At 52.1% G+C, this 24545-nt stretch overlaps 1 protein-coding gene across 1 annotated transcript in view; it reads left to right on the top strand.

Annotated features, from left to right (window-relative positions):
- ARHGAP40 (Rho GTPase activating protein 40) overlaps positions 1 to 19458 on the top strand; it is a 36005-nt gene extending 16547 nt beyond the window's left edge. Inside the window, exons 3-15 of the mRNA XM_069496535.1 lie at positions 2963 to 3187; positions 3809 to 3880; positions 4304 to 4455; positions 7169 to 7334; positions 9035 to 9126; positions 9564 to 9641; positions 10019 to 10178; positions 12761 to 12843; positions 14364 to 14570; positions 16332 to 16472; positions 17162 to 17325; positions 18411 to 18472; positions 19367 to 19458. Coding sequence (XP_069352636.1) covers positions 2963 to 3187; positions 3809 to 3880; positions 4304 to 4455; positions 7169 to 7334; positions 9035 to 9126; positions 9564 to 9641; positions 10019 to 10178; positions 12761 to 12843; positions 14364 to 14570; positions 16332 to 16472; positions 17162 to 17325; positions 18411 to 18472; positions 19367 to 19458 — 1694 coding nt within the window. The remainder of the gene's footprint in view (positions 1 to 2962; positions 3188 to 3808; positions 3881 to 4303; positions 4456 to 7168; positions 7335 to 9034; positions 9127 to 9563; positions 9642 to 10018; positions 10179 to 12760; positions 12844 to 14363; positions 14571 to 16331; positions 16473 to 17161; positions 17326 to 18410; positions 18473 to 19366) is intronic.
- The last annotated feature ends 5087 nt before the right edge of the window (positions 19459 to 24545 follow it).

The raw sequence follows: 24545 nt of genomic DNA, 5'->3' as shown, positions 1-24545 counted from the left end.
AGAACATGAAAAGGTTTTTTCTCTGCTGCCTGGATTGTTGCAGTAGCCTCTTCGCAGGTCTCCCTGCTTCACTCTCACTCCCTACCTCGCGTCCTCTGTGCCACAGTGGAAATGATCTTTCAATAATGTAAATGAGATTATGTCCCTCCTTAGATTAAGGTATTCAGGACATATTTATTGAGGGCTTATTATTTGCTCGGCACTGTCTAGGCACTGGGGGTGCAGCAGTGAACACAAAACACAGTCTCTCTGGTGGAGCTGACGTTCTAGGGGAATTCTAAGTCCTCTGCTTGAAACCTCAAATCTCTCCCCATCTCCTTCAAAGTTACAGACAATCATATCCCCCCATTATCTATTACTGTGTAATAAACCACCCCAAACTTAGCAGTATAAAGGAATAATAACCAATTGTTATTGCCATTATTATATCTCACTGTTCTGGGGATGGACTGGGCTCAGCCAGGCGGTTCTTGTTCAGGGTCTGTGATGTGGTTACAGTCAAATGGTGGCTGGAGTTGGGGTCATCTCAAAGGATTTCTCACTCATGTGTCTGGTGCTGGTTGTGACCATCATCAGCTGGGCCTCACCTGGGACTGTCGTCTGGAATACCTACACATGGCCTCTGCACGTGACCTGGGCTTCCTCATGGCATGGTGGCTGGGTTCCAAGCACAGGAGTCCTGAGAGAGCCAGAGAGAAGCTGCCTTCTGTTTACGACCCCACTTTGGAAGAGAGACAGCATGGCTTCTGCTGCGTTCTGTAGCTCTCTGTGCAGCCCATATTCAAGGGGACGGGAATGAGCCTGCACCTCTCAGTGGGGTGAGAGTCAAAGAATTTGGGGACATACAGTCAAACCATCACATCATAGCTCACCAGGCTTTACAGAATCGGCCCTGCGCCCCCCTTCACCCCCCACCCCATCTCCTGCCCCTGGGCTGGCTGTCACTCTGCTCTGCGGGGCTCCTTGCTGAGCCTGTATCGTGGAAGCACATACCTGCCTCAGGTCCTGTGTCCTCACTGTTCCCTCTGCCTGGAATGCTCTTCTCCTGGTATCCGGGTGGCTTGTTCTCTCCAATCAGGACTGGGCTCCAATGTCACCAGTTTCCCTGGTGACATATAAAATAGCACTGCCTGTCCCATGACCCTTAGCCCCTGCCCCACTTTCTACATCGTTATAGCAATTATCACTACCTGACATTACCCAATGTCACATAATTTTGCATTTGCCTGTGTCCCCCACTGGAATGTAATGTCCACGAGGCCAGGGGCATCATCAGCCCTCTTCACTGCTGCGTCCTCGGTGCCCAGGGCAGAGCCGAACGCATCCCCGCCCTCCAGCTGTACTTGTTCAGCAAACCGGGGCGTGAAAGGGCTCCACGTGGAAGCCTTCTCGGTTTGGTTTGGTGTAGAATTCAGCGGGGCTGGGCTCTGGTTGACAAAGCCCTCAGTTGACAAAACAGATCATATGGGAGACGCAGACCTCCTAAGGGCCTAGTGGCCAAGTGCAGTGTCTCCAAGTGTGGAATGTAAATATTAATAAATCCCTGGGGACACAAGGGGTGGTTTTAGGAGAAGCCCTGCACTAGAGGTCCTCCGTGTGGCCTGTCTGGCGTCATGACGTGGCCAGCAATCTAATTTCAAACAAAGCAGAGGGACTGGAGTCAGAGGGGATAAGGGAGAAGCGTTTTGGGACGATATAAACATGGGAGCTTGTTTAGACTCGCCGGGCAGAGGGAGCCTGTGTGGCACGGAGACAAGAAGGTTAAGACATTCATTTTTCCCATTACCTTCTACTCAGGGCAGGGGACGTTGGATGCTCTATTTATAGTGAGGGTATTGCTTCCTTTGAAAAGAGATCCATTTAAGTAAACAATATGGCCCATGATTAAGGAAAAATATTTGGTAAAATAATTTTACAGGGATAATTAGAGACAGATAAAAATTACAAATGTGGCAGATGAATGTCTGTAGTTCAGGACACACTGGCTTATTAAAAGGATCCTGTGCAATGAAAAAAGTCCTGCCTACGACAGAATCAGCGTCTCCACCAGCCAGCGCAGGTTGGGGTGGAGCCACAGCTGCCCCGGAGATATTTGTTCTGGTTCCCAAGCGCAGGGAAAACGTTGAGGAGATACTTCTATGTCTGGCTCATTTGCACAACCCAGGATGCCATAAAAGCATTTGCGATTTTTCATTTGAAATTTTTTAACCGTCAGCACCTTGTGTGCTAACTTGGCCAGTGCGGGGTACAGCTGAATACACCCCACTCATCCTCTCGAACATGTGCTCAGCCTCCTCCACAAGTTCTTGTCCATTTCCCCCATAATGGAGCCAGTGTTTCTCAGGCGTGATCTGAAGACCCCACTGCACTACAGTAATCTGGGGAGGACGTTCCCAGGGCAGAGTCCCAGGCCCTGGGCAATCCTGGAGCAATCCCTGGAGATGGGTCCTGGGGTCCTGTCATCTCAACATGCCCCTAACGTTTGGATTAATGGTTTTGCTATAGGACTGTGGCAGTTTCCTTACAAAGCACAGAGAGGGATATTCCAACATACCTAACATCTTGAATACAGGGGACTTCCCAAGGGGACACCAACTGCTTGCCTGCACAGCTGGGCCCACCCATGCAACCTTGTGGCGGTCTCTGCCAGATTTGGGAGGAGAAGTGAGTCCATTGCTACATACCCTTCTTCAGCTGGCTCTGTTACCAAGGGAATTGCAATATTATAGTTTTAAATCCATATACTGGCTACTGCCATTAATACCTTCCCCTCAGTTCTCAAATGCTTACTTAGATCTTCTCTCTGTGAAGAGTTTGGCTGGTGTTAATGGGTCTCACGATCAGATATGCGGAAGCTCCTGTGCCCGGGTGAGCGTGTGCTTCCGCGTGGGGCCTTGGTCAGCATGTGTGGCTAAGCACAGAGCTGCGTGTGTTCATCTGGGTGTTCTCCCTCTGTTGGCAGAAGGGGAAGCTGAATCCCAGTGGCTGCAGGACACAGGCCTGTCCGGTCTCCTTGGTAGCCTGGGCTTGGACAGTGATCACCGGGAGCTCCTGTCCACCCTGACACAAACCCAGGTGGCCGCTGTGTGCCGCCGGCTGGACATCTGTACCCGCTCAGCCCGAAGAAGACACAAGGCACCTATCAGAGATGTCAGGGACATCTTTGGGGTCTTTAATTCAGGGGTAAGTGACATATGGCTCATTGCAGGCCCTGTCTGACAGGGATCTCTGTAATGCCATCACAGCCTGATACATGAAGTGATTCTGCCGCAGGGCTGTGTTGGGGTGTGTGTGTGTGTGTGTGTGTGTGTGTGTATGTGTGTATTTAGAGCATGTGGGCTTGCACACGTGTATCTCCCTGCATGCCACTATGTCCCTGTGTTGCATGTAGATCTTTGTCTGCTGTGCATGCCACTGTGTATATGCCTGTTGCCACTGTGTGTCCTTGGGTGGGCCTGAAAGCTTAGGTTCTCTCTCTATAACTATTATCAATACAATATAATACTTTTTATTGTCACATATATATCCTGCTGACACTTGAAGCCTGACATCTTTCTTGGAATAGATTTAAAGTGGCATTACACAGTGCTTAAAACCCTAGGCACTGGGGCCAGGCAGACCTGGGCCCCGTGTCCACTCCCCCACTTAGCAGCTGTGGGATCTCGGGCAAGTAACTTGGCATCTCTGAGCTTCAGCCGCCCCATCTGTGAAGAAGCGGGTGTGGATGGCTTCTGTCTCCCAGGGTTGTGTGGGTGTCATCTGCTTCCCACATGACTCACCGGGCACTGTCTGTAATTTGCATAGGGAGTGTCTTCAGAGAATGGGGACTCAGGTGTGAAATGGACCCAGCTCAGTTGCGGGGCTTCCAAGTCTCCTCCAGGTAAGGGGCCTTCATTCTCCAGGGCCCTGGGAATCCTCTGGGCTGCACAGAGCGCTGCTTCGTGAATGTGAAGCGAAGAGAATGTGCACAGCTCTGAGCATTTCCCTCTTCCTGTTGGCTCCTGGCCTTCCCAGCTGGAGGGGAAAAAGGAGGATCCCTGAGGAGGCAAGCTGGGCCCTTGAGTGGGCTATTGTCATGAGGCCCAGGGGCCTTGGCCCGAAAATCACTTCCTGGGCAGTGGGCCTTAGCTAGGAAATCACTTCCTGGGCAATAGGCCTGAGCCCTAAGTCTAATGATTTGATCCTGAGACTTTGAACTTGAACCTGGAAAATCACTTCTCAGGGCCCAGGGCCTGAGTCCTGCACCTAAGAACTTGCTTCCTGGCAGCCAGTCCTCACCGCCTCTCTGTTTTGTTTCCCACAGCATCAGCAGAGCCCGGGAGGCCACAGGAGCAGGCTGGGCAGGAGGAAGCCTTCAACATGGACTCTGCCTACTCGGAACAAGCTGCAGCGTGCCTGCAGAGGGCCAGGCCAGCCGTGGGCGGCACCCATGCCTGGGGCAAGGGTTCCCTGCCGGTGAGGACGCTGCCCAGAGGGCTGGTGGCCGGGCCTGGTCCTTAGCACCAGCACACCCTGCCCTGCTCCCCTCACACCTTCCCTGCTGCCAGGCATTGAGTGGGAAAGTTGTGGAATCATTCATTTATTTAATTCATACCACGAATATTTACTGAGCGACTGCTGGGTGTCAGGGACAGGGGAGCAGGAGGCTGACAGTCTAGCAGCGCTGCCAGTGTTTTCACTGATGCTATTTGCTTTGCTTTCATCCTTAGAGAGTCCTTTCTCATCCAGCAAACTGATAACTGTCCATCAACATATGTTTTTGGGCTATTTTTTATGTATTTATTTTAGAAGTCAGTTTTAAACGTAAACCTAGCCTTCTTTTTTTAAATTAATGTTGGTGCCTGGTATGAGCGAGAGAAGGCTTGTTTTCTTTTTTTCCCAAATGTTCAATTGTCCCAGCACAGTTCCTTCCAAATTTAGCTGTAATTATTGATACTTAGTGTTTTCAGATTGAAGCCATAAATCATGGCAAAGTGTGCAGAGATTTACCGTGCACAGCTTGATGTGTGTACCTGTGTAACTACCACACAAACAATCAAGATATAGAAACTTCCTCCCCACCCCCCCATGCCTCCCCCATGCCCCTCCAAGGTCAGCCCTCTCCCCGCAGGGTAAACACTACGCTGATTTGTCTCGTGGAGTGCATGGTACGGTCCTGCTCTTACTAAAGGAAGAGTTTCTTCACTGACCACATTATGATGTGGTGGGATGGTCCTGGTAGCATTTTACTGAGGGATGCGCTGACCCCAGGCAGTGTTCCCAAGGCTCCCCATGCACTGGCTTATTTCCTCACCTTGTGCTTGGAGATGGGTGCTGCTATTGCTCCCCCACTTTAGGATAGAAAAAAGAGAATGGAGCTCAGTGAGGAGAAGTGACTGAGCAGGCACCACGGCCAAGACTGGAAACCGTTGGAACCTGACCCCCGAGCCTTTCTCAACTGACCCCTACACTCTACTGCTTAGGAAGTTTGCCCACCCCCTGCCATGACCTCTATTCCAATGTGAAAGAACTTTCACTCATTCAAATGGAATTTTATTTTGAAACTTTTTAAATAAACTTTTATTTTGAAATAATTTTACACTCACAAGAAGTTGCCAAAATAGTACAAAAGTTCCCATGTACTCCACACCTAATTTCTCCAACCACAGGACATTGAATAAAATTTTTGAATAATGAGTTTCTATTCCTAAAGCATCAGAGATAATTAGTGTTCAACATTATCCTGTCTTCCTTGATGATTTTCTCTATTAAATTCTGAATGATGATGGTAATTAATAATGCTAATGATATCACATATTGATCTTTTACCACAGACCAGGCATTATGCCAAGTACTCTACACACATGATTTGATTTCATTCAGTTATGTCGGTAGTAATTGTCTGTGTAAATAAACTAAAACAAAGTAATAGTTAATAATTACTGAGTACTCATGATGTGTCAGGCATTATGCTTTATTAATATATGCCTTATTGGATTTACTCTCCCTAACAGTCCAGTGAAGTAGATACTGTTTTTAGTTCCATTTTGCAAACGAGAAAATCAGCACAGAGACAGGTAGAATTATTTGCTTGAACTCACAGATTAAGTCAGGGATTTGAACCCAGGAAGTGGGACTCTATAGCCCATGCACCAAGCACCAGGCTGTATTATAACTATAATGTTATTTTATTTATTTATTTTGAGACAGAGTCTCGCTCTGTTGCCTGGGCTACAGTGCCGTGGCATCAGCCTAGCTCACAGCAACCTCAAACTCCTGGGCTCAAGCGATCCTCCTGCCTCAGCCTCTGAAGTAGCTGGGACTACAGGCATGCACCACCATGTCCCGCTAATTTTTTCTATATATTTTTAGTTGTCCAGCTAATTTCTTTCTATTTTTCAGTAGAGCCGGGGTCTTGCTCTTGCTCAGGCTGGTCTCGAACTCCTGAGCTCAAACGATCCGCCCACCTCGGCCTCCCAGAGTGCTAGGATTGCAGGCGTGAGCCACCGCGCCCGGCCTATAACGTTATTAAATACAACCAAAGCACGCTTCCCTCCCCTTTGAGCACTGGAATGGGGCTCTGGGGAGTCATCGGTCAAGCCGGTCAAGCCGTCCAGGCAACACTGGACAAATCTGTCCCTCTTGCTGGCTGGTCCCGCCTTTGGCTGCAGCAATGCCTGGAGCTGCCTGCAGTTCCCGCGCGTGGCCTCTAGATGGCGCGGTCGAACATCGTTTATTTCTGTGCGGGGAGCTGCCGAGGGTGAGGGACAGAGGACAAGAATAGGAGCGATGATAAGAGGCCCTTGGGGTGACTTCCCTTCCCCAGGCCCTCTCGTGGGAACGCAGGTAGCGAAAGCAGCTTCCGCTTCCTGGATCCTGGCTGTGCACTTGTACTGTGCTGACACTTTATGCCCATTAGCTTGTGTGATGGCCCCGTGTGATGGTGCCAGGCGGGGAATCAGAGGCTCAGAGTGTCGCCGGCTAGTCAGAGGTCGAGCTTGGACGTGAATCTAGGACGGAGCCCTGCGCCCGCTCTTACCCACTCCGCTCCCCTGCGCCAATGCCCGGAAGGGGTGTGGGCACCCCAAGGTGCATATCTGACGCGGACGTCCCCGGTCGCTGGGTCACTTCTCCTCGCCGAGCTCCTCGTCATTCAGGGCTTGACAAATTGCTTTACTTCGCTCTCTAGAAGTTCCGAATCCACAAAGGCAGACTTGGCGTGACGAGGATAGGAGACTTGTCCCTGCAGGATATGAAGAAGGTCCCTCCGCTGGCCCTCATAGAGCTGACCGCGCTCTGTGACGTCCTCGGCCTGGACCTGAAGAGGAGCAAGGCGGGGAAGTGGAAAGCGGCGGGTGAGCCACCCCAGCGCGGGGAAAAACCCTGTGCCTGGCGTCCTAGCTTTCTCACCTGGGGAGCCGCGGGGCTTTCCCACCCAGACATGCGTCTGTATTTCTCTTGGTTATGCTATTTTTTTTTCTGCATATGAAAACAATTCCTGCTCATTGTAGGAAATCTGGGAAATGGAGTAAAATACAAAAAGGAAAAATACAATTCAGATATTATATAAGCACTGTTAACTTTTAGTGTATTATCTTTGTGTGTGTGTGTGTGTGTGTGTGTGTGTGTCTATCCTTTTTCACTTAATACTGTAGAATTTTGGACATTTCCCAGTTATTGCATCATTCAGTGATTGCCACAATAACGCTGCATAACAAGCAACCCCCAAACTCTTACTCTTGCTCACCTGTTTGTGGGCAAACTGGGAGTGGTTTGGCTGATACAATAGGCTGGGCTTGTCTCCAAGCTGTTGGTTGGGTCTAGGTGGACCTCACAGGTCTCCCATCCTCCTGGCCCCAGCAGGCCATCTGGGGCCTGTCCTCATGTTGATGGCAGAGGCACAGAGGGTAAAGCCACCACACACAATGCATCTTAAGCCTCTGCCTGCACACGTAGGTTACCATGCCATGAGTCCAAGCTAGTCACACGGCAGAGCCCACAGCAAGGGGTGAGGAAGTACACTCTGCCTCTCGAATGGGAAAAATTGCAAATTCACACGGAAAAGGGTGTGGATACAAGGGGTGGGGGTGGTGAATTTGGAATAATAGTATCATTTAGCATAACTATTCAACATTCTTTGAAAACATAATTTTTAATCACTGCGCTATTTTCCTCCTTAAGGATATATCCTAATATATTTCACCATTTTCCTAACAGTGAGCATTTATTATGCCCATGTTTTTCCTATTATAAAACACAATCACAATTGCTGTACATAGAACTTTGATTTTTAATTTTTCTTTGTAGAGACAGAGTCTCATTCTTGCTCAGGCTGGTCTGGAACTCCTGAGCTCAGGCGATCTTCCCGCCTCAGCCTCTCAGAGTGCTAGGATTACAGGCGTGAGCCACCGCACCGGGCCTAAACTTTGAATGCATCTTAGATTGTTTTAGAATATACTTATGAATTAAGTTCTTGATACATACTGCCCTTCAATAGTATATGAAAGTGTTCATCTCACTGCATCATGGTCAACATTACACATTGCAATTTTTTGTTTGTTTCTCTAAAGAGGATGATTATATAAGAAAGCCCAGAGGGAAGGGCATAGCAGAGGTAGGGTGGGTGGTGAAGGAAGAAAGAAGGAAGTTGTAGAGGAGACGTGGAAGGAGTTTTCCCAAGAAGACTTCTAGCAAGGATGGTTGAAGAAGATTCAGGAAATATATTTCTTGGGACCTCAGCCCACCCCTACAGAAATAGCCCCTCTACCCCAGACTGCTGTGCCCGGTACTCCCCAGAGCAGTAGCACATTTCAATACCTCTTTGTCCAGCTGAGACTTTCGGCTCTGTAACGTATCTAACGTTTTCATTACTGCTGAGGCCAACGCTCTGCTCAAGAGCTGTGAGGAAGTCTGGGTTCAGCCATTCTCTAGAGAGCTCAGCCCTTTCACAGGGAAAGGGGTCCCATTCTAGTCGCCCAGGAGATCTTGCAGGTTGGAGCCCAACTGTCATTCCAGGAAGTGAAATTGCACTTTCTGCTCTTCTGACTTCCTGCAGAAGCTCGCCTCTTCGGTGTGCCCCTCGACAGCCTGCTAGAAGCTGACCACAAAGTCCGGCCCAGTGCCCAGGTCCCTCTGGTCCTTCAAGCCGTAAGTTGTCCCCTGCTTGGGCTTATTTAACTCTTCAGAGGCCAGCTCCGGGCTCCATTTGGGGGAGATGTCCAGCATAGGGGTGAGAGTGTGGGCTTTGGAATCAGGAAGACCCGGGTCCAAATTCTGGCTCTGGCACCTGCTAGCTCCAACACCTGGGGTGGGTTTTTGAACTTCCATGAGCCTCTCTTTCAACATCTGTAAAATGGGATTATAATAACAGTAGCCCCCTTTGATTAATGATTAAATGAGAAAAGTGTATATAAAGCTCTCAGATTGCCTGGCTTGTGGAAGTGGTTAAGAAAAGGATGACTGCTTGGGGGCAGCCTTGCTGCTGGTACTCTCCTCTTCCTGGTTTTCGTGGGAGATAAACACATCAGTTTGAAGCCCACTTTTCAGCGGCTGCTGGTTTAAAGATTGGTTTTGTTCTCTGATAGCTGCTGTCCTGTTTGGAAAAGAGAGGGCTGGACACAGAAGGCATCCTCAGGGTGCCTGGATCCCAGGCCAGGGTCAAGGTAATGATTTGGCTTCCCCCACTTCACTCTCACTGCACCTCCCAGTTCCCCATGTGTGTGTTAAGCCGGGAGAGAATCCAGTCCCTGGCTTCTTAGTGTTCTGTCCTTGGTCTCTGTTGGGTCGTGGGATTCCGTGGCACGTTTGTATGGTGTCTGAGAGCGTGGACCCTGGAGTCAGACCGATAACATCTATTGAGTGGGCCCCTGTGCGGGGTGACTCACATGTACGAGGCCATTTAATCCTCACATCCGCCCCACAAGGGAGGTGCTATTGTGGTCCCCACTTTGCAGAGGAGGAAACAGGCTCAGAGAAGTGGTAGAGCACCTTCTACTGGAGCCTAGTGCCAACTGCATACTCGCACCCTTCCTTCCCGTAGGGGCTGGAACAAAGGCTGGAGAGAGACTTCTACACTGGCCTTTTTAGCTGGGACGAGGTTCATCACAACGATGCATCCGATTTGCTCAAAAGATTCATCCGGAAGCTGCCAGCGCCTCTGCTCACCGCCGAGTACCTCCCAGCCTTCGCTGTGGTGCCCAGTGAGTGTGCCCTGAGCCCTTCGCTGTGAGACAAGGAGAGTTTGATGTCACTGGCCTTGGTTGCGGAGGGGAAGTGGTGTGAAGACAGGACTCCCTGTTCCCAGGAATGCCTGTTCCTGTGACCTCGAGCTGATGCTGGAAGAAGCATGTGTGAGCATGCGTGCCCAATGAGTGTGCGAATGCGTGTGCAGGTGTGTTATGTGTGTGTTATGAGCACATGCACAAGTGCACATAGGTGTGTGATGTGACGGGGAGAAGAGGAGGCCACAGGCCTTTTTAGTCCTCGCATGGACCAGTGCACTGGTTTCCTTCACTTCTTTTTTTATTGTTATTTTAATAGATTTAAGGCACACAAGTTGAATTCTGTTACATGTATAAATTGTGTAGTGGTTTCTTCACTTCTTGACATCCATAGAATTGAGCTTATGAGGTTCACCTAACTGTGTATCTGTGCACACACGTGTGGTGCATGTCCGTCTGTGAGCACGTCTGTAGATCAGCATGTAATGCACAGAGCCCTCTCTATGTTTTTTGTTTTGAAACAGGGTCTCGCGCTGTTGCCTGGGCCAGAGTGCCGTGGCATCATCATAGCTCACAGCAACCTCAAACTCCTGGGCTCAAACGATCCTCCTGCCTCAGCCTCCCGAGTAGCTGGGACTACAAGTGCCCGCCCCTACACCCAGCTAATTTTTCTATTTTTTGTAGACACAGGGTCTTGCTGTGTTGCTCAGGCTGGTCTCCACCTCCTGACCTCAAGCGATCTTCCCCCCTCAGGCTCCCAAGGTGCTGGGATTTTAGGCACGAGCCACTGTGCCAGCCCCCTCTCTGTCTGTATCCTCCATGTGTATGTTCCTGTCTGAACTTCTTCACAATTCACAGCATGCAAACACAATCACTTCTATTTTTCTCAAAAGAATAAAGCAACCTGCCGGAGATCCCACTCTCGACCTTAAGGATTTCTCTCCCTCTGTCTCTCACTCTCTCTCTCTCCCCCATCCCCCTCTGGATTCTCTGAAAAGCTTCAGGGCTCAGGCAGTCTGATTTCTACCCCCAAGCCAAGGCCCGAGACCTGAGTGGTCCTCTCTGGCATTTGCTTCTCACAACCTAGTTTTAAAACGTAAATCAGGCCGGGTGTGGTGGTGTGCATCTGTAGTCCCAGCACTTTGGGGGGCTAAAGTGGGAGGATCGCCTGAGGCCAGGAGTTTGAGACCAGCCTGAGCAACATAGCAAGATACTGTCTCTAAAAAAAATTTAAATATTAACCAGTCATGGTGGTGCATGCCTGTAGTCCTAGCTACTCAGGAGGCTGAGGCAGGAGGATCACTTGAGCCCCAGAGTTCAAGGCTGCAGTGAGCTATGATGATGCCACTGCACTTCTTCAGCCTGGGTGACAGAGCAAGATCTAGTCTCAAAAAAAAAAAAAAAAAGAAAGAAAGAAAGAAAGAAAAAAAAAAAAAAACCCATAAACCAGATCGTGTCCCATGTCCCTGTGCTGCTTCACACCTTCCACAACACTCTTGTAATAAGGTCTCCTTACGGGGCCTCTCTCGGACCCGTCTCCTCCTGTCCCCCTCCCCATGTGCAGCAGGTTGGCCTGCTTTGGTGTTTCTCTTCCCTTTCCTGGTCAGGGCCTCTGCCTTGCTCTTCTTTCTCACTAGAACCCCCAATTTGGCTGCTTCTTGCTGCTCAAATGTCAGCCCAACGTCAGCACCTTGGAGAGGCCTTCCCTGCCCTATCTGCCACCGCGCTGCCCAGCCTGGGTGATGACGGACTGATGTCTGTCATTACTGTTTAATTTTCCCCGTAAGATGAATCCCTGTCTGGAGATACTTAGTTATTTCTTTGCTTGGTTATTGTCTGTCCCTCCCCTGAAACATAAGCCCCATGAATCTGTAACCACGTTTGCTTCCTTCTCTACTGTGTCCCAGGTTCCTGCACTGGAGCGTGACACCTAATAGGTACTTGATAGATTTTGTGGAGAAGTGAGTGAATGAATGAATGAATGAACGCCACACGATCCTAGGGACGAAGTCCTGGGCACTCAGCCTCTCTGTCCCCCACGCAGTGGTTCCCCAGCTTCCAGCTAGCCCTCGGCTGCTGGGTCTGGTCTGGCTCTGATGAACTCTCTCTTTGAATTCTATAACTGCCACCCACTCTTCTCCCTGGGATCCTGACCCAGGTACGGGGCAGCTTTTCCTTCTCATCCTCCACGACACAAAGGGTTTCATTAAACCTTCTGTCCAGGACAGTTGAGCCATCCATCCCCCTGTGAAGGGTGAGCTGCTGGCCCGCTGCCTTTCCAACCCCAGGTTGTAGCTCTCAGACTGTGTATCTGGGCATGCACATGCGTCTGTGTGTGTGTGTGTGTGTGTGTGTGCGTGTATTTGCTTTTTATTCACAGAGTACAGTGAGTGAGCTTCTGAGCTGACTTTAGACCAGGAAACAGTTCCAGCCCTTATGAGAAAGGGTCCCCAGCTGTCCCTGGGCTCTCCAGCTCTGGAATCTCCCCAAGAAGAGGCCAGACCAAGGGAGGGAGGCTCCTTGGGCCTCCCCTGGAGACTGAGGCCTCCTCTTTCCCGCAGACATCCCGGACCTGAAGCAGCGGCTGCAGGCCCTCCACCTGCTCATCCTCCTCCTCCCGGAACCCAACAGGAACGCCTTGAAGGTAAAGTGACCTGAGTGGCCTACACTTTGTGATCTCAGCCCGCAAACACACCAATGGCTCCAAATGTGCTTATTCATTCATTTGTCCATTCGACAACCATGCCAGGTGCTGGGGGGCAGTGAGGACCCACGCAGACCTTCCCTGGGACTTTTTCCTAAAGAAAGCAGATGAGTCCTGAAAGTGGGTGGTCCGAGCCAGGGTGGGCACCGCAGAACATCAGGTCTATGTGGCGCTGGCAGGTGTTATGGGTGAAGGACTCTGTGTCCAAATAAGATGAGTAAACACAGAGTTAATGAAACAAAGGATATTTTTCCTGCAGGACTTCTCAGAGCCTTTGATATGCCAAGGCTTTATGAATCTCCAAGTGGAATTAGAGCACTTTCCAAACTCAGTTGATCATGGACCTCTTTTGTTGTGGAAAGCATTGCATGGCACTGGTGTTCTTTGGGGAACCAGTTTGGGAAGCAATCCCTTAGGGAATCCCCTCTGTGACATATGGGAGTGCGTGCTCAGGGCTGAGGGCTGGGGAGCAGCCTTGGCTTAGCTCCCTGTGACCTCCTGACTGTGCTTGGGTCAGACTGAAGATGTGCCTCTAGGCTGAGCCTGGGCCCAGTGTCTTCCTCTTTGAATTTCTGTTTCCTTTTCAGTAAACTGAGGATAATAATAGCCTCTTGTCTGATTGTTTTGGAAATTATAAGAGCTAACACATGAGAAATCGTGGAGAAGATGTGGTACTTTGCAGACGCTCAGTATGTCCCTTTCCTTCCTCCCTCCCTCCTTCCCTCCACCCCTTTCCCGTCCATTCTGCCTTCCTTCATTTCTTCTTTCCATCCATCTTTCTTCTTTCCTCCATTCATCCACCCTCACCCATCCATCCATCCATTCATATTTCTTCTTTTCTTTCTTCCATCCCTCCCTCCCTCCTTCCATTCATTCACCCTTACTGGCTATGTGGCCCTTGGTACATTCTCCAAGCCAGCTTCCTGCTCTATAAAATGGATACAATAATAAAGCCTACCTTGTAGAGTTGTTGTGAGGATTAAAGGGGACGATAAATGCATGCAAGGTACTAACTAAAGGGCCAGGGACAAAGGAATCCTTAGTAAATGGCAGCTACTACCATCCTCCCCCTTTCTCCGCGGTGGCCCTGCTTCCCTATTCTCTCCGGTGCATTTTGGGCAGAGCCAGACTCCAGAAAGAAGGAGCTGTCCTGGGGCTCCCCAGGAAAAGGTCTGTGGCTCCTTTCTACTTGGAAGTTGAATTCAGACCCAGATGTCTCGTTAACCTCCAAGGGAGCAGGGAAGGGAAAGAGTTTTGGTCACATTTTGCAGAGCAGGAGACTGAGACACGGAGAGGTCACAGAGTGGGCCGCTGGCAAAGTGGAGCTGAAACCCCCTTTCCTGCCCTCCCAGCCCTGCTCCTTCCTAGTGTCCCCACATCACACATCAGGATGTTCTGGGGAAGGTGGGAGCCACCAGGGGTGGGCTAGGATTTGAGGGAGGCTCTGCGCCCTTCCGTAGGCAATCCTGGAATTCCTCAGGAAGGTGGTGGCCCGGGAACAGCACAACAAGATGACCCTGTGGAATGTTTCCACGGTGATGGCCCCTAATCTCTTCCTGCACCAAGGGCGGCCGCCCAAGCTGCCCAAGGGCCAGGAGAAGCGGCTGGCAGAGGGGGCGGCCGAGGTGGTGCAGCTGATGGTGCACTACCAGGACCTGCTGTGGACGGTGAGTGTTCTGGGCCCCAGGGGGCAGGGGGGGTGTGTCCACCGGGCAGCATGGACGGGCCCTGGCCCTGCTCTGGGAGCCGCTGTCTGCTGCCCTTGCCCTCCAGGACTGTGAGCACCGTCCATTCCAATCCCTTGTGGATCTCCTCCGGGACCTTTGTTGGACTCTGTGCACAGGCCAGTGTTTCCTCCCTCCTCTGCCTTAGTGTCAGACGCCTTCTGTCTCCACTGCCACGCCTGTCAATTTGCGGCCATCTGGTCTAGCCCAGGTTGCAGGTGTCCCCTGAGCTCCCACAGAGAATTCCACACAGCGTGGGTGATGCTGAGAAAGCCCCACCCCTGAGGCTCAGGAACACAGGACCTGCCTAAGGACCTCCCCCCACCCCCACCATGAGCTTTGCCCTACAGAACAGGCAACGGCAAGGGGAGGGGCAAGAGCAGGGAGAGACAGCTCTGTGGAGTCAGCGTGCAGGTGTGCTGAAGGCCAAGGGTGGGGCAGCAGCACTGAGGAGACCCCCCCCCCCCAGCACTCCAGACGCCCACGAATGCAAAGTAGCGACAATCAGGCCACTTCCTCACTCCGAGATGTGTAGCCTGTTCCCTCCAGCTGCCCGTTCATCCTTCCAATGAGTCTCCCATCCATCAGCCCACCTACCCGCTCACCCCCCTATTCATCCCTCCACCCACCACCCTCCGCCTACCCCTCCCTGTATCCATAAAGCCGTTAGGTTAGATTTCTTACTCTGGAAACCAGCAAGTGAAGCCCCTCTGACTGTTCGCAGTTTCTCCCCAACCCCACCCAGCTGGCTCTCCTAGCTCACTTGTTCTTCGCACTCCTGAGTTCTTGCCTATGCGGTTCACTCTACCTGGGGTTCCCTTCACTTTCTTTTTGACTGGGCAGAAGCCTGGAACCCTCTGCTCGTTCTTCGAGACCTAGTTCAAGAGTCGGCTCTGTTGAAAGCCCCTGCTCCTCCCCGTACACCCAGACACCCCATAGTTCCTTTCTTCTCTGTGCTCAGCCCTCCGAGATGATGTCACTCTTCAAACACATTGGATTATATAATATCTTTTTATTGGAAGGACTTTTTAAAATTCCAGAAACTCCTAAATGCCTTCTTGTTATAAAAGCTTCAGACAACAGAGATGTAGATAAAGTGAAATGGAAGAACCCCCCGCCCACGCCCCTGGCGCTCCTCAATGTGTAGCCTCTTAATCAGGCTGCCACACAGCAAAGAGAGGGGCCAGAATCCACCCAGTTCTGTCAGACCCCGGGAAACGTGTGCTGTCGTCAGGGTCCCTGGAGCCTGGATTCTCTGTGACCGCTGGGTTGGGATTGGACAGAGGCGTGGGTTGATCTAGAGGTCTCTGAAGGGACACCCCCCCCCCCCCGCCAGTGTGGACTGTCTGGGGGTTCTCAGAGCAGGAGCCCACTCCAGGTGTGTTTGGGGGGACACCCCTGCCTGAGTGTGCCGATGATCAGCCGTCCTTAGCAAATGCAGGACCCTCCGTACTGCATCGGGAGACCGCTGTCCACCAAGCCTCAGTGTGGGCTCTATTCTCAGGGGCCGCCACCCCAGGGGCCTCTTTAGGGGCTCAGTGCCCCCTCCTCCCACCAAACTCGCGCTTCAGTCCCAAGTTCAACAGATAGGTGTTTGCAAGCCCTGTGCGGGATGCTGGGCCAGGGACGAGGCCTCGGTGACCCTGGAGGGGCTCTGCCTCGCCCCGCAGCAGCCCCTGCGAAGACTTGATTCTTTCTGGCCAGGTCGCCTCTTTCTTGGTGGCCCAGGTGCGCAAACTGAACGACAGCAGCAGCCGGCGCCCCCAGCTCTGCGATGGGGGCCTCAAGACTTGGCTGCGGAGGATCCACGCAGACAGGGACAAGACGGGGGACGGCCCGGAGGCGGTGAGTGCCCCACGGCCGGGGGACGGAGAAAGGGAGGGAGGCGCCGCCGGGCTGCTGGGAACGGCCGAGTGGGGCCACCGGGGGGCGCCCGCGCGCCGCCGCAGCGAGCGAGGAGGCGGGTGTCAGGGGGCGGGGACCCGGGGAGCGGGGACGCGCCGGGGAAGGGGAGCCGCGGTGGCCAGGGCGCTTCTCCTGGGAGCCTTCTCCCCAGCCCCATTTTTAGGCAGCCCCCTGTGCGCCTGGCCGAGGGTTGGGAAAGTGGGGTCGCTCTGTGGGGTGTAGGGTGGTGGGGCTGGCAGCGGGGAGTAGCAGGGAAGCCCCTTCCAAGATACTGAGTGTTCCTGGGGAGAGTCCTGAACACGTTCCTCACCAAAGCCCAGATCAGAGAACGTGTCCAGCGTGGGGTCTGCACTGCGCGCGCCCTGTGTGCCTGGCGGGTCTTTATATAAACCTACCTGGGCGTGTGCAGGTGCGCTGCGTGCCCGCCTGGGTTCACCTCTGCAGGTGTGTTTCAATGCCTGTGTTTGTGTATGCACACACGGGGGATCTGGTGTATATGTGTACGTGTGCATCCTGTGATTTTGTTAGCGTGGTCTTTTGTGTCAGTGTGCATGTGTGTGTGTTTATGCACATGGCTGAATTCCAGCCATGCACGCGGTGCCTGTGAGTGTGTGCTTCTCTCTCTGCAGACTCTCAAGGTGGCGAAGATCCAGGTGGCCTGGCCTACCAATGACGCGCTGAAGGTGCCTCTGACCCCCAGCACCACAGTGGCCCACGTCCTGAGGCAGTTCACAGAGCGCAGCAGCCTTGGTTCAAAGGGTCAAGAGGGCAGTGAGGACGCAGACAGCCTCCTCCGGAGGTGAGGGGCAGCCCCTGGAGGCAGGGAGCAAGGAGAGGGCACAGGGAGGGGACAGCACCTCAGAGCCCTGGGCCTGGCCTTTGGCCCTTCCCTTTCTGGGGTGGTCCGGCAGGCTCTCCAGCCTTCAAGAGCTTCTTGGCTCCAAATAATGATAATGACCACCACTTCTTCATTCTTTCATTTTAGTAGATGTTTAATGAATGGCCAGTGTGCAGTGCTAGGATAGCCATGAGGAGAAGACAGAGGTCCTGATCTCACAAGCTCACAGCCCTGTGGAAGAGAGGGACATAGATCAATAGTCATGAAATAAATATCAAGGTACAAACTGCTAGGTTTTATAAGCAATACAAGGAACAACGTGAATGTAAAACAAGGTACCTGGTGTAGTCTGGGGAGTGAGGTGAGGCTTCCAGGCACAGAAAACAGCATGAGCAAAGGTCCTGAGGCAGCAAAGAACAGAGCATGGGCAAAGAGCTGAAAGGAGCCTAGGGGGTTGGGGGCTAATGTGTGCAGCTGCCATTCCCAGCATGCAAGAAACAGCCTGAGCCCTCGGGAGCTTCCTTCTTGGAGTTGGCACACGAAAGTCCTTAGCAAGCGTCTGGTCCAGAAAAGCTAAGGCCCAGAGAGGAGAAGGGGCGTGTCTGGGGCCACATGGCAGGTTGGAGGCAGATCCTGGAATTGAACTCACGATACCCATAATTATTATGCAATAATTATATAACACTTGTATGATAATTATCATATGTAATCATACAATATCCTTAATCCATCTTGACTCAGAATCTGCCTCTCACAGCAGGCTCCTGTCCTGTCTGTCATCCTTCATCCCACCGCCCCCACAGCCTCCATTCTCATGCCCAGTAGGAAGGGGCTGTGGGGTGGGCACTGCCTCTTCCCGGCCCCTGGGTGCCGGACTCCCTGGTTGGCTCCAGCTCTGCCAAGAGGGCCCTTGTGCCTCCTCTCTCACCTGGGACCAAAAATCTTGAGGACTGCCCTTTCCAGGCCTGGGGGGGGGTCACACACAGTTGTTGACCTTGCTGCCTCCAGGAGAAGAGGCCAGCAGGTTTTTTCTCTCTGTCTTGCAACCACAGGTCCATGGAGTCAGCCAACATCCTCTTCTATGAAGTTGGAGGAAATATAAGTAAGTCCTTCTTGGGAAGTGGGTCCAGAGCCCAGGTCCCTGGGAGTTCTTTGACTTTGAAGGCTCATTGGGCCCCTCTAGGGGAGGTCAGAGTCCTGCTCAGGCCTCTGTCTCCAGTGAAACCAAGTGGAGCTCTGCTGTGAGGTCAAAGGTCATCCTGGGCACACCTTTGAAATCCATCCCAGAGCTTGGAGTTTCGCCTGGAGCTGTCCCCAGGCTTTATGTTTAGTGTGAAGGTGGTCAGTGCCAAGAGTGAAATTGATGCCTCTGGGAGACCTAGCCGAAGGGGACCTCACCCCAGGCCCATGGGCCACGGAGTCCTTAAGGGATTCTGCCAACACATCTCCAGCTCTTAGAGGCCCCTGGCTTCGTGGGAACCAAGGATGAGCAGCTGTTGCATTCTCTAGAGTATGCTTCAGCAGTGCATCAGAAACACAACCCTGAGTAGGACCAGAGAATGAGCATTTCTAACAAGGGCCCAGGTGATGCTGATGCTGCTGGTCCCTAGGCCACACTTGGAGAGCTGCTGGCTGTGAAGCAGAGGCTGAGACAGGGCTTCAGGGTAGCACATGCGTTCAGGGGGTGCTTTTGGGGGAGGGAGCCAGGGTGATCCACATCCTGGAGCTTGGCCTGATCCACAAGAGGGCGCTGGAGCATAAATTGCATCAGAGTCGTTTCATTTTGAGGCAAGGAGGCTGGACTTTGGTACCTCTGAATCAGTCATTGGCTGTGGGCTGCCTGGGGGAGGCGGGCATCCCTTCCCTGGGAAGGTCTTCCACCTGCAAAGGTCAGTTTTGCAGAGCAGCCACAGCTCACGCAGCTGGGCAGGGGACGGTGCATTGGCCAGAGAAGGGCATCCTCCACCACCACCTCCTCCACCCCTTCTTCCCACAGGTGAGCATCGCCTGGACCCAGACGCCTACCTCTTAGATCTGTACCGCGCCAACCCCCATGGCGAGTGGGTCATTAAACAGAGCCCCACCTAAGCACCGGGTCTCTAAGGAGCAGCCCTGGATGTGCCACCCTCGCCACTACCGGCTCTGTGCCTGTGTACCCAGCAGGGGAGCACAACTTTTGAAGGCAAAGGTCTGGGTCTTCCCCCAAGCCATCTTTCCCTGAGATGCCACTCAGATCTGGAAAAGGACTCAGGGCCGGGACTGTCTCCCCGCTTCATAGCCACGCAGACAAAGCCGTTACTCCCGTCCACTCCCCAGCCCTCGGGCAGGTCAGCTCCCACACCAGCTTTGCTGAGTGACAACAACACTCGGTGTGCTTGGATCTCTGTGGGGTTTTGTCCATGATTTCTAAACCCAAAGGGAATGAAAAAGTGCAGCACCTCTACCAAGAGGCAGTTGGGGTTTTTCCCAGGAAAAAATGCTTTGAAAGTGGCCCTACAATGTGCGGCGGCAGCAGCATCCGAGATGAGCCCAGGAGAGCTCTGTGACCTTGGGGAAGCCGCTTGCCCTCTCTGAGTCCTGCAAAGATGAGGGGGTCAGGCCTCGGAGAAGGGAAGCAGATGCTGTAGCCAAGGACAGCCCTGGAAGAACTGGGCAGAAGAAAAATTCCTTTCATGCCCTCACATTTTAAATGTTGGTTTGTACAATGTTGTCATTTTGTAATATGGTATTTAAATTGTTTAAACATTAAAGGCACAAGTTAAATGTCACCTTTACTTTGTTTAAGTTTTTTTTCCCTCCCCAGTCCAGCGCTTACTGGGTGTTGTCCTTCTAGGGAGTTGACATAGATCTTGGTGATGGGAGCGTCTTGCTCTGGCCGGTGTGGTCTGGCCATGCCTTGAACCCGCAACAACCACAGTGGCCAGGAAGAGGACTTGGAACAGGGAGGGACGGAGTGATGACAGCAGCTGCTGCAGGGTGGAGGCTGCAAGGACAGCCTCTCTGGAATCCTCCAGACCATCCCTGTCATCTACAGTCCCAGATCTCTCCCCCGCCCTGGGTCTGTCTCCTCAGGGCAGGGGAAGCCTCATTTATTTGTCCATCCAACAATGAATTTATGGTGCATTTAATACATGTCAAGAGCTTTACAAATTTAATCTTCACAATGATCCAGTGTCTTAGGTTTGGGTTCCCCGAGAGGCAGAACCTGAGGCCAAGATGCGAGTGCAAATAGTGTTCTGGAAAACAGAAGAGAGCTGGGATGTTTATTCAACTCCTGTGAGTCATTGGTTGAGGGCCGCTCCTGAGGAGTGTGGGTGCTGGTCCCCGGCACTGCCAGCCTGCCTGAGCACAGGCATAGGGGCTCTAGTGGCCAGAGAAGGTCCTCAAGTAGAGAAATACAGGCGCTGTGGATTAGAAGCTGGACACTGGACACTGAAACGGCAAGTGCTGGAGGGCTTTGGGTGGCATTCATAGCCTGTTTCACCTGTGAGATGATGATGGTGATGATGATGGTGATGGTGATGGTTGTGGTGGTAGTGGTGGTGGTGATGACGGTGATGATGGTGGTGATGGTGATGGTGGTGATGATGGTGATGATGGTGGTGATGGTGATGGTGATGTAGTGATGATGATGGTGGTGGTGATAATGATGATGATGGTGATAGTATTGATGACGATGGTGATGGTGATGTAGTGATGATGATGGTGGTGGTGATTGATGAGGACAGTGATGATGATGGTGTTAGTGGTAGTGATGATAATGGTGATGGTTGTGGTGGTGGTGACGATGGTGAGGATGATGATAGTGCAAAGGCTCAATAGCTTCGATGCCTTTTAACTGCTCTCCCTTCTTGCCTTCCAATCTATCCTCCATACCGCAGCCACTGTGGGCCTTTTAAAATATAAATTCAATCCTACTAAAAGCCCTGCTACTGAAAATCTTCCAGAAGGATCCCGTTAAATGAATACCCCAACTCTCTACCCTGGCCTGTGAAGCCCTAATGTCTCTGACACCACCTCACCCACACTCCTCATTCTGCAAAGCCAGCACATGAGCCTCCTTCCGATTCCTCAGACATCCCGAGTTCATCCCTGCTTTGGGCTTTTGCACTCGCTGTTCTCTCTGCCTAGAACACTCTGTCCCCAGCTGTTCCCATGGCCAGCTCCTTTTGCCTTTGGGTCTCAGCTCAGAAGTCCCTTCCTTTGAGAGGCCTTGTCTGACCGCCCATGTGAAGTTGCTTCCTCTCCCACTCTCTCTTTCATCATCTTAATCAATTTTCTTCCTAGTGTTTGTCACTATCTGAAATTATCATATTGAATTAGTTTTTATCATCTGTGTCCCTGACTAAGATGTAGCCTCAAGAAACCCAGTCTGGAAACCAGGTGAGGTTTTCTCACCTTTGTGGATGTGATCGTACCAGTAAGGGCTCAATAAAAACTGGTTGGACGAATGAACGAATCTTTCTCTGTCCCTTTGTCTGTTTGCTCCAGAAGCTGCTGCCCTCACCACCTGACTTAACTCTGACCTCTCTGGCTTGAAATATGAAAATGAGAAAATGCATCCGAGGTTCCTATAGCAAGTGCTCAGCCAGCTCTCTCATTATTATTAATTATTTACAAGAGCCAGGCAGTCTGAAATGGTAACTAATGATATTACCTCCCCACAGTTCCCAGCACCTGCCCTGGTCCCGTTGCACACCTCACCTGCTCATGCACAGGGCAGGGATGACAGGTCGCCACGTGGTTGGAGGGAGAACCCTTTCCCCTGGCAGGAGGAGGGGCAGGCGCCTCTGTGGGTGCCGGGAGCCTGGGCCGGCTATGCTAACTTTGCACGCAGAGTGGAGGATCCCACTTTAATCACATGTCAGTTTCCCCATTCATCTTTGGTGCTATCTGAGGCTCATCTTCTTCCACCCTGTGGCATCGTCATGATTGATGATCCTGCACCAGCCCCACCGCCGGGCTAGAACAGCTCACAGTGGGTGCCCAGCTCCTCCGGGCTTTTTGCAGTCCGAGGCCAGTGTGGGCGTGGATCATGTTATTCCTAAGGAGATCTGTTGTGGACCAAATTGTGTCTCCCCAAAGTTCATATGCAGAAGCCCTAACCCCAAAGATTACTACATTAGGAGACAGGGCCTTTAAGGAGGTAATTAAGGTTAAATGAGGGCCGGGCGCAGTGGCTCATGCCTGTAATCCTAGCACTCTGGGAGGCCGAGGTGGGTGGATTACTCGAGGTCAGGAGTTTGAGACCAGCCTGAGAAAGAACGAGACCCCATCTCTACTAAAAATAGAAAGAAATGATCTGGACAGCTAAAAATATGTAAAAAAAAAAATTAGCCAGGCATGGTGGCACATGCCTGTAGTCCCAGCTACTCGGGTGGCTGAGACAAAAGGATTTCTTGAGCCCAGGAGTTTGAGGTTGCTGTGAGCGAGGCTGATGCCATGGCACTCTAGCCTGGGCAACAGGGTAAGACGCTGTCTCAAAAAAAAAAAAAAAAAAAAAAGGTCAAATGAGGTTATAAAGGTATAGGATCCTAATCCGGTAGACTGGTGTCCTTATGACAAGAGGAAGAGACACCAGAGCTCTTCCTACACGATCACAGAGGACAGGCCATGAGAAGACACAGCTCGGAGACAGCCATCTGTGAGCCAGGAAGAGAACCCTCACCAGAACCGAATTTTCTGGCACGTTGATCTTGGACTTCCACCCTCCAGAACTGAAAAAAAATAATTTCTGTTGTTTAAGCCACCTAAATCTGTGGCATTTGTTATGGCAGCCTTAAAAAACTAATGCAAGCTCCTTGCTGCCCCCAGCTTCTAAGAGGAAGAAGGGTGGGATTTGTAAAGATGTCTTCAAATAGGGGTGTTTTCTTGGACAAGGGGCAGAAATGACCCCCTCAATAGCGGTGGTGTCTCACCCGGCATTCGGGTAAGTGCCTCCCTGGGAGGGGCAGCAGTTCGTGGTGGCCACACTGAGTGGAACAGCAGGCCCTGGGCCCCAATCCACCTCCTGGGGCTGCAGCTAACTTGTCCAACCTCTGCACACTCCTAGAGATTCAGGCTGCTGTTTCTAAATCACCAAAGAGGATGAAAGGGAAAAGGGAGTCCACAGTCGCTCAACAATTACATCAAATGCCTACTGTGTGCCTGCACCCGGCTGGGCTGAGGCCAGAGTAACGAATAAAACAGGGGCGGTCTCAGCCCTCCATGGAGCTCACAGACTAGCTAGCGAGTGAGAGAGCCACTAACTTAGAAAGATTTCACACTGTGATAACATTCTGCTGAGAAAATAAAACGGAGAGGAGAGAGGGTGTGGGGAATGCGGGTGGAGCTTTCTTTGGAGTGGTCAGGGAAGGGTCTTAGATTGGATGTCCCCAGAAGTAGACCCCAAGCCAAGAACAGGAGGCAAGTAGCTTACTTGGGTGGTGATCCCAGGAAGGTGTAGTGGAGGATGGGAAGGGATGGGGGAGGGGGGATCCAAGGAAGGTGTGGTGACGGGCAGTTTCAGCTGTGCGCAGCTGGGGTCTCCATGCTGCTGGGATCTCCGGGGAAAGTGTAGGCTACGCCTCCCACATGTGCCAGCCAAGGAGTAAGGAAGATAGAGTATTACCTGCCGACTTCCACCTGGAACTGGTTGAATGAAGGCTACTCCTGGGGGTGTGCACCCCCTCCACCCACATTCCTAGCCTGTCCCCCTGCAGGCAGGCTGAGCACCCTCCTGTGCTGGAGGAAGGCCCTGGGCAGAGAGTCCCACATGCTGGCCATCAATAGAAAGCCGCCAGCATGGACAGGAATGATGGGCGCAGGGGATGTGGGTGGGGCGGATGTGACCTCTCTGAGGAGGGGACACTTGAACTGACACCAGTTCAGAAGGGGCAAATCACGGGAAGAGCTGGGAGAAGAGCTCTGCAGATGGGGGAACAGAAAGATCTCTGCCAAAGTCCATGTCACTTTCATTGTGCGCAGGTCACAGAAGTTGTCTGGCAGCCTGGGCTAAAGGATGCGTCTGGGCCGAAGGAGCTCCGCACTGCCTACCCACCCCACCCCACCCCAACCCAGACTCCTCCCTTCACAACCACCCACCTGCCACGGGGGCAGTGATTGGCTGAGCAGAGGGTGGGTGGGGCCTTTGGGGCCCAATCCCAGGAGGCCACGAGCCATTCACGGGCTCCTGC

The sequence above is a fragment of the Eulemur rufifrons genome, chromosome 20 (assembly GCF_041146395.1).
Source record: "Eulemur rufifrons isolate Redbay chromosome 20, OSU_ERuf_1, whole genome shotgun sequence".
In the NCBI taxonomy this organism is placed as follows: domain Eukaryota; kingdom Metazoa; phylum Chordata; class Mammalia; order Primates; family Lemuridae; genus Eulemur; species Eulemur rufifrons.
This window is presented reverse-complemented; position numbering and strand designations above follow the sequence as displayed.